Genomic DNA, 9,367 nt, shown 5'->3' with positions numbered 1-9,367 from the left:
TAAAATCACTGAAATACAGGCTACTTAGGTTGCAAAGTGCTGAGTTCAGTGGAACTACATAGCAGAAGCCGACTGCACAAAAAAGCAGTGAAAGGCCATTTCCCCCTCCACTCCCTTTCCACTCCTCTTCCCCAACATCTGCATACCCCATCACTCATTGCCTTGCCTGCAACAAGGTCCTTTGCTTAGAAAATTTGTTAACCTGTTAACTTTGCTTTTTTTTTTTCCTGTATTGATTTTCTGCTGGTTTATCAAGTTGACTCACTTAAAAGTGTGGGCAGGGAAGTGTCAGTACTAGCACAAAACAAGCAAGAATGAATGAACTGCTGAGAGCAGAGGAATGGGTAGAAGGGAGATTTCAGCTACCATGAGCACTTATTTCAGCCCTGTTCTTGTCTAACTGCACCTGACACACTATTTGGAGATTCCAAAGATGGCTTTAAATACGCATGTTTGAGTACCCAAAGCAGTCTAGTCAACACAGAGTGCCACGCAGCCAGCGTAATGCTTCCTTGCCAAGGTTCTGGCTAAATTAGTCTGTTCAGCACTCAGAGACTTGAGGCATTGATTGTTCCCAGCAGCTGGGCTGTCTCGTTGAAAGCTATCATCTCAGTTACCTCTGCAACTTTCAGTGTGTCACCCATCAGAAAGTGTTTGCCCCGGGCTGAGCTGTAACATTTGGCAAACCACAGAAAGTGAAGGGGGATTGCCACATGTACATTCATGTGGCATCAAACACCTGTCACCCACTTGAGTGCATTACACAATGCAAACTATTTTGTACTATTTCAGTGTTTATAAAATATTTTAAGTTGTAAAAAGTGTACAAAGTGACTTTACTCCACTGCAGGAAGCAAACAATGCAGTTGCAGAGTGTACAGAGTGCAGTGGTGCACCAACAAGACCTTTCAGTCCTTTTCCCTTCTGATCTAGTCTCTTCGTGAGCTTTTCATGGGTAGCAAAGGCCATTTACTCCAAGCTGTACCATAATCCTGCACTCTGCCTGTCCTAATGTCTATTTCTAATGTCTATTAGAAATAGGTCTTTAAATCTATGTGCTGATTCAGCCCACATGTTACATTTTGTGTATTACCTAACTGTGCCCTTAACTACCTGCTTCCAGTACGCCAAACAATGATGTCAGTGGATTTCTCTTTAGCTCCATGTTTTCTGGATTAGGACCTGCTGCGGTCTCAGAAGATGGCATTTATTATGTACCCTGAGTCATGTTGGTCATCAAGTGCTGGATGCAACACAGAGAGCAGGGTGTTCCTACAGAGCTGCACTGTTCACCTGAAGCTGGAACGGTGTGTGCTCAGGCAGCAGCAACTGGTACTGATGTACAAGGAAAACCCACTGGGAGGTTTCTACAAGCTGCCATTTGGCCAGTCTCCTTAATTTGAAAGACTTGGACGTTTGCCTGGAAACACCTGAATTGCAAATGGTTAATTATTGCTGGTGGAAAATGATTATTGCTTGGTTATCATTAGTTACATTTTAACTTCCTTCACTACTTTTACAAAGTCAGCATGTAGTTATCTAATCCCCAGCCAATGACGGGTGAAGTAACAATCCTAATTCTGCCCCAAAACAGTTCATATCAGGGAGCAAAGCATCAGTCTTTTCAAATGGTGAAAGCTTGGGACCAGATGGGAAAGATCAGGGCATCGCTATTCCCAGACACGTACTTCGTGATTGCTTCACCAAACTGCTACACTTTGGAGCTGGAAGCAGGATCTTGCAATAAGGGCCATTAAATACTGTGAGAGAAACACATCAGGAAGCCCTAAAGACCTTGCATGTCCTGCATCATTCGAGCCCTTGGGTAGCCCTTGGTTACTCTCCAGATACGCTCTCCGCACTTCAGATTGTGCAGACTGCATGGTGGACACATTTGCTTCTCACTCAGAAAAATTTATCTTTGAGTTAGGGAAAGAGCTGACAGGAGCGAGAATGGTTTATGAGAGCTTCAGTAAGGATCCAGTCACATTGTGGGGTGATCTGCAGATTGGAGAAGCCCTGGGCCTTCTTGCAGCTTTCCTGTTCCTTTAGGTGGGATAAGCTGTTTTTTTCTGTTGGTTTTTTTGGGTTGGTTTGTTTTTTTTTCATTAGCTTGGCCTGCAAATAGCATGGGCTTTAATGAATACCCTGATGCCTCCACTTCTCAGATGAGTTTCCATTTGTTTCCACACATTACTGGTGCTCCCTGCCAGGGTAAGAGCTTTCCCTGAAATCCTCTGTGTGGCAGACAGAACAGCAAAACTGGAATAGTGGGCAGAGAATCCTCCTTTCCTACCCCACATTGGCACCTAGTGCCAATCATATGGAGTTGTGCCCAGGTTATTGAGTGGACGCCGTTTGGTGCCTTGCTGGCAGAGAGTCTGAAGTCACCTCAGAAGCATCAGTAAGGAGCTGGTTCTTTGCTTGGTGTGTCTGGCTGCTATGTACATACAGCTCTGAAGCTTCCCTTCATTGTGGGGAGAGGTAGGCAGCCTTCAGGTCCTTGGGCAACACTGGTTCATTCCCAGTGCATCCTCTGTACTTCTCTTTGGACTGCTAGGGCAGCTGTCAAAATACCATGAATCTTTTGGCAAGCATGAGTTTACATGTGCATGCACACACATGGACCCCCCCTGCCATCACCCTCTTACACTGCTCACAGGTCCTACTCCACCTTATGTGCTCTGAGCAGATGAATTTCTATATGGCCTCTCACCACTACATTCCTCTGCAAGGGCGTGTGCCGCACACACTAATCAGGCCCATCTTACCAGTGACCAACGAAGTGATTTTTTTTTGTATTCACATTCAGATTTATCTTGCATTGCTCTCCCCAAAGACACCATCATTGAGAGGGGAAGAGAGCACCAGCAACAAATCTGCTGTTGACAACTAGCAAGCGATGGGCTCGTGCTTTATATGGAGGTTTATTAGATGGCTGAGGAAAAAGATCCCTCGCTGAATGCACTCCAATCCTCAACCTTCATCTTCTAAGGCTTGCCTTTTTTCTTCCCGTATTTGTTCTCCAGTGCTTTCTGCAGGTTAAGATTTAGGGCATTTTTCTGATGCCATTTCCCTGTAAAGAAGGCAAGTCATAGTTCAGTTGCAGCATCCCTTCTAGTGCTATTATCCCTCAAGGATTTTTCTAGCTGGAGAGCTCCTCTCTTGTGAAAATGTCAATTTCTAGTCCCCTCACACCTTTGCCCAAACCCATCCATTGTCCTTGGCAGAAGCAGCACCCATCTCAGGAATGCAGCAATGCACTTTGCCTAGCAGAAGCCATACCTAGCTCATCAGTCCTCCTTCCATGCCAGTTCTTGGGATCCCTGATTGCCTTCTGAATTATATCAGGGGTGTAGGAATCTTTCATCAAGCTTCGGCTCTCCAGTGGGCCACCTGCAAGGAACAGCAAATAAGGAACTGTACACAGAAATCACCCTACCGCAGTCCTGGAATTCAGCAACACCAGCAGTTTCAAGGGCTCAAGAAAAGGCATGTGTCGCCTGTACTACCTTTCATCAGGTGTGTGGCTAGGTGCTGAATAGCTTCATCATCACCCAGGAGGGAGCTTGTGTTTGCCAATTTATCCTCAAGTATGAGACACACACAGAGGGTGCTGCAAGGTATCACCTTTATTTGTATCCCAGTGCCCTTTCTTTAGTCAAGTGCCCACTTATCTCCTGTTGAATCTCCTCATTCAAGTCAGTAACTTCCTATTCAGCAGCACAGCTCCACAAAAAGCACCATCTTATCACTTCAGGCCTTCTTGAGCTCCTTTTCTGCCACAATACTTACAAATAATTTCCAACTGTGACTTCTCTTTTTATCCCCTCTTGACTTTTAGCCATTTGAGGGGCTTTATTTTAATCTCTTACCCTTTCCTCTTCACCTTCCTTTTTATTGTATCTTTTCCTTGATAATAATATTTTGAGCTTCCTGGGAAAGATGTCCTTCCTTTCTGTGTGACTGCCAAACCCAGGACAATGCAGTCTTCAAAACCCAGCAAGGTCTTGTCATGGAACATACTGTATAAGGAAAAGGAATCAGTCTCATGCTGGTACATGAGAAACTGGAACTGGAGACCATTATTTTGGTTTCTTGGATATGATGGTAACAAGAATGGGATGAATACTTAGTTCCTAATGTTTGTTTAGATGGAGGGATCCCTGGGGACCTTGGAAACAGAAGTTTGGGGAAGACATTTCAGAGCCCCACATTTCTAAAGGTCTTGAAGAGAAATAACATCAGTATTGGAACTGGAGGTAACTTAGGATGGAGATGACAGGAGACATTGAACTACAAATGGACAGCTCTCAACATGGAGGACAGGGGTTATGATATACCTTCACTTTTCACACCTTGGAAAAAAAAGAGTGAAAGAAAAGAAAGAGATAGAATACTTAGAAAGGGAGGCTTTAGCTTTCATTTACTCAAAGCACCACAGCCTGGAAAAGCAGTGACTGTGGATAGAAAGAGTAAGAGAGGAAAGTGAAGGTCACCTACAGTCAGATCTCTACTCAAAGCAGTGTGGCTGCCCTGAGCCCAGGCAAAATGTAGATGGAGCCAGCTTTGAAGGTCAGGCAAAGGTATGTGTGTCTCCTCACCTTGAAAGATATTTGATCTCAGGTTAAAACCCAGCTGGTTGTAATCAGCAAAAGATGTAGAGTTCAAAGACAGTTTTAGCATTTCAGTACGGTCGCTGAGTCTTTTCTGTCCCATGATTAATGCTGCATTGCACAGAGCTCGCCGTTCCTGAAAACATCAGCAACAAGGAACCACTGTCAGTCCACATTCCCTAAGTGCAGCAAACTCCTGGCATTTTCACCCTGCACAAGTCTTTGAGCTATGACTAATCCCTGGGACCTGGAGCTGGCTTTGAGTGTCCCTCAGCAGCTTCTGTAGGCATTGCAATTGCATGGGACAACTAGGACTCATTAAAAGCGGGGGGATTAGAAAGGGATGATGGTGTTGGGCCCTAGACTGGGTTCTGGTACCACACTGTTTTGCCTCACTCATTTGGGACTCTGCCTGGCTACAGGAACCTTATAAATGCAAGGGGGGGTGGCAAAAGAAAATTAAAAAAGACATGGGAAAGGCTGTCTGTGGAATGTGTCACTGCCCTGTAGTGTGAAGCCCAAATCCATCCCTCTACGTGTCTTCTAGAAACTGCTAATACACTAATATATCCCACCCACTCAGCCCCCTGCTACACCATAAAAACGGCCTTCAACCTGCCACAAAGGATACATGAAATGGCTTCCTCCAATACCTCTTCATCACTGGTAAGGTCATGTGCACTGGCAAATTTGTATTTGCTGTTAGCACAGATCAAACTGTTTCTCTTCTCCAGAAGGAGCTTCCATTCTGCTTTCATATCTGGCCCTAATGATGCTAAGGAATCTTTGGCACTTAATCTGCTGCAGGTCTCCTTGGCTTTTTTGTAGCTGGCTTTGATGGACTTCTGGGAAGATCCAGGACCTCTACACATCAGGGTTTGGTGCTGGTTTGGTACTGGTTCTTTGGCATTTGAGACAGATTTGGTGTCTTCTGCTTCCCTCTGCCTGGATATTGCAGACAGGCGGTAAGTGCTGTTCCTCCCTCTTGGCTCATGCCCCACTAGTGGGTCTTTGACGGCAGAAATATCTTCTCTTTCCTCTTCAAGTCTTCTTGAATGAAGACTCTGCATGGGGGAACTTTTGGCCTGGAAACTCTGTTTGCTGTGTTTTTCAGTCTGAACACGCTTTGCAGAAGGAGATGCCTGGCACTTAATATATGTGGAGTTCTTTGCTGTTCCCTGAGCCACTGGGCCCTTGGAGATCTTCCAGGAGGCTCTGCTAGAGCTCCTTTGGGGTGTTTTCTGTCTGCTGGGACATAAGCCTTCTGGAAGATGTTCCTTTTTTCCTTCTTCAGGTTCCACTTAAAGACAAAAACAATAGGTCAATGAATTTGATATTGTTTTTATGATGGGTGGTATCATAAATGGAGCTGTAAACCACCGGACATGTCATTGTGCCATTGTCAGACAACAAAAGAAACATTAAAGGTCTCAAAGAGGAAAGGAAAAAAGAAAAAACCAACAACCTAGCAGCATACTACCAATTTTCCTGCTGAACCAGGTGAAGGTTTCTGAGGAGTCTTAAATGCTCTTGAGAGATGCAACTGCACACAAGTGTGGAAGTAAAAACCTTGTGGTCAAACATGCACACAAAGGTCTGTGTTTTCTTATGTGTAGGGGCCCCTCCAACCCATGACCACCCTCACTCTCGTGAACATGCACTTATAGTCTCTGTGGCTCATCGGTATTTCCTGATGAGTTTACAGCACATCAGTGGCTTATTGTGCTTGTGCAGGGAGGTAGTGAGACAAGTCCACCAGTGGAGGAAGACATGCTTGAGGCAGAGGGAATTTTATCCATCAGCCCACGGCACGTGGGATCCCTGTCCGAGTAGTTTTCACTCACAGAGGTACATGCATGAAGGAGGGAGGGAATAACATACAGCCTCACAAGCTGTACTGCAAAGCAAGCTCTGGAGAAGGGACAGCTTCTCTGCCATCTTGCTTACCTGAAGTACTGTTGGCCAACACAGAGTCACTTTCTGCCACGTCAAGTGTAGGGGAAGTTGAAACCTCTAGCACCTCCTTGGGAGAGAAACGAAAGTTGTGTCAGGCTCAGAGACAGGAAGGAAGGGGACGGTGGCCCTGCTCGTCTTTAGATGATGTAGATTATTCTCACACAAATGTACTATACACCTTCCCAAATCAAGATAGATCTGTCCCTGCCTGCCTGCACAGTTGGTCCTACAACCCATGATTCTCTCAGATTAAAAAAGCATGGAAGTCCTGCAAGATTTCACATTAACAGCTCGCATGGGACAGCCTGCCTAGGACATGGCCAACCAGTGCCTCTGGGGAATACTGAGCTGCAAGAGTTTTCACAGGCAGTGGTGCAAACACAAGCCAAAATGGGAAAAAAACCTCAGTGAAAATGTAATTTTTTATTATGAAGCACCTAGAGATGTCAGACCTGTTATGTGCTGTACAACTACAACAGTTCTTCCTTTGGTGCATTAAAGTAAGGCCAGAAAAAACGTGGAGAGGAGGTGATAAACATAAAATGCCTGTGCAAGGCTTGCTCCACAAAGGAAGAGAGACAGGCTGGAGACAGGGTTTCTTCCCTGACTCTGGCACAACTATCCCGTTTTGCTTTGCCAGTCCTGCTGATGTGACTGATCCAACATCCAGCCTTTGCAAAACTGCCTCCTGCACTAGGAGGAAGCTCACGTCTTTCCTGCAGCGGGAATGTCTGTGTAACCCTCAGTCGTGTCCTGCTGATGGTCTGTGTTCCTCAGCCTAGCAGGACCCTACAGGCTCAGCCCATGTGAAACTGTGACAGGTTACAACTGAAGCCATGGCCCACGGTGGCAAATACAGTAATTGTGAGCCTTCTGGCACTAGCAGCAGTACAAATGGGAGCTGGATCAGGTAGGGATATATGTTTGCATTTGTCAAATGAGCTCGTGACATGACATATATGCTCACCTTCTGCTCTTGAGGCTAGTTTTTGGAATGGAGACACCAGGCAATGTGGCAGGAAGCCTACCGCTTCAAAACTCACCAGGTCTGACTTGAACCAGCAGCTTGTGTTTTACACTGTGCCAGTGCTCTGCAGCAGTCAGGGTTGTGTGCTCTTCGAATGTATCAAGACACAGAACCTCTCCCACAAAAAGAACAGGGCCACAACAGATGAAGAGAGGAAGCAGGATCTGCTTCTTTTCTGTAACACTTTTCATTCTTTTTAAAGAAGAGACAAACATTTACACATGATCAAAGTGCAGGAATCTGTGTTGCTAAATAAACTCCTGTGTTAACTCCCACCTCCTATTTAAAACAAAACCATGTTTGTCTGTTATTATTACTATATTCAGTGAAAAGAACTTTCCAGTCTGCTGTTGTTGAAATTCCTCTTCTCCCATTTCTTCCAACAAAGCAGAATTTCTGTGTAATGAGGCAATGTGCTCATTTCCCAAATCCCATTCATTGGTAACTTTCATTTCCCCAGTTCCACCTGGACAAAATGACACTGAAGCCTGCACCCGTTCCTACTTTCTAGTTTGTAGCTGTATGTGATATTATTGTTCTTGCTTATTGTTCATTTTGCTTCTGAGCCTGAAGGTCCAAAGTCAAAGCACCACTCTGAGACTCCTTCGTCTTGATGCCAACAAGAACTTTAAGGCCACTTGACCATCCTCCTGGATAAAAGAAGCCACAGAACTACGTCTACCTAATCCTTTGCTAGGCTAATTCTGTGAGGGACAGCAGATGACATACCAGAAAAGACAAATCTTGATCAAAGAGCTAAAAATTATTAAACTTAATCTGTTTTTCGGAACAAAAAAATCCCCCAAAAACGTATGTTTAGCATAGCCTAACACTCTGACTTTGCTGACATGCAGCCAATGGAGGGAGCTGTCTTTCCCAGGCAGAACATTAACCTTCTCAGACAGGTGTAAAAATTGGTATGCCATTCTCACCGGCCACCAGATGTGGTCAAGATTTGTCTCATATGCCTTCCATGTCTGGCTGGGCCTCCAAACTATGAGGAGATTTAAGTGACTTTCCAGACCCGAGAAGCTCCATGGGTGTCAAAATGACACTGGATCTTTTTTATATATATATATATTTTTTTTTTTAAGAAAAGATCCAGGATTTAACAAGAGGTAAAGCCTCTTCCATAACTACTTCTCTCACCTGGTCCATGATCCCTTGTGTGGTGCCACAGTGATTTGTACAAGCAGGCAGGTCCTGCTGAAGTCCAGGTATGGAGGTGGGATGAAGGCTGTAGGGCTGAGACAGTTGCTAGGGAACAACCCTCCCTCTATCTATGAGCTGTAGTCTCCATGGGAACCAGAAGAAACATGGCAGAGATCAGGGTCATCCTTGCTGATTGAAAAAAACAAACAAGGAGGAGGGAAAAAGGCTCATGTCTCATGAAACACCTGTGCCCAAAAGTTCTCATCACATACATAGGATTTCTTGGAGACTTTCGTAACACAGTCACAATAATCAACAAGACTGTATTTCAGCAGAACTGCATCTTCTAGCATCTCCAAATGCTTCACACGATCTCACTGACCCCCATCAGAGAGGAAGGGGAAGGTGCCCCTGTTTTCTGCATTAGAAAAGGGGAGATGGTGGGCTGGCAAAAGGTCATTGAATCAATGACAGAACCACAGCTTGGCCCTCCTGTGTCCAGCACCCAGTGCTATATTTTAGCCCTGGACTTTTCAACCATTCTGCTCCACCACGGACCTGAGCTCTCACCAGGCTACCAGAATTTCTGCAAGTCTCCAAGGAAGAGCACAGCTCT

At 45.2% G+C, this 9,367-nt stretch overlaps 1 protein-coding gene across 1 annotated transcript; it reads right to left on the bottom strand.

Annotated features, from left to right (window-relative positions):
- Positions 1-2,093: 2,093 nt before the first annotated feature.
- On the bottom strand, positions 2,094-9,327 carry CIMIP4 (ciliary microtubule inner protein 4). The gene is made up of 6 exons (XM_075753160.1): positions 8,749-9,327; positions 6,564-6,639; positions 5,270-5,916; positions 4,605-4,752; positions 3,286-3,396; positions 2,094-3,076 (listed from the first exon to the last, which is right to left on the bottom strand). Exons 1-6 carry the CDS (start codon positions 8,755-8,757, stop codon positions 2,991-2,993), a joined length of 1,077 nt encoding a protein of 358 aa, XP_075609275.1. The 5' UTR covers positions 8,758-9,327; the 3' UTR covers positions 2,094-2,990.
- Positions 9,328-9,367: the final 40 nt, after the last annotated feature.

Source organism: Balearica regulorum, chromosome 1 (genome assembly GCF_011004875.1).
Source record: "Balearica regulorum gibbericeps isolate bBalReg1 chromosome 1, bBalReg1.pri, whole genome shotgun sequence".
NCBI classification, from domain to species: domain Eukaryota; kingdom Metazoa; phylum Chordata; class Aves; order Gruiformes; family Gruidae; genus Balearica; species Balearica regulorum.
The sequence above is the reverse complement of the archived record's forward strand: the minus strand, read 5'-3'. Positions and strand labels throughout refer to the sequence as shown.

What these genes read in the sequence shown, in the direction of transcription:
- CIMIP4 (XM_075753160.1), bottom strand. An exon ending in GAGATCAAATATCTTTCAAG is followed by an intron (nt 3,397 to 4,604) that starts GTGAGGAGACAC and finishes TGTTCCTTGCAG; the next exon opens with GTGGCCCACTGGAGAGCCGA. An exon ending in AAGGAGGACTGATGAGCTAG is followed by an intron (nt 3,077 to 3,285) that starts GTATGGCTTCTG and finishes CCTTCTTTACAG; the next exon opens with GGAAATGGCATCAGAAAAAT.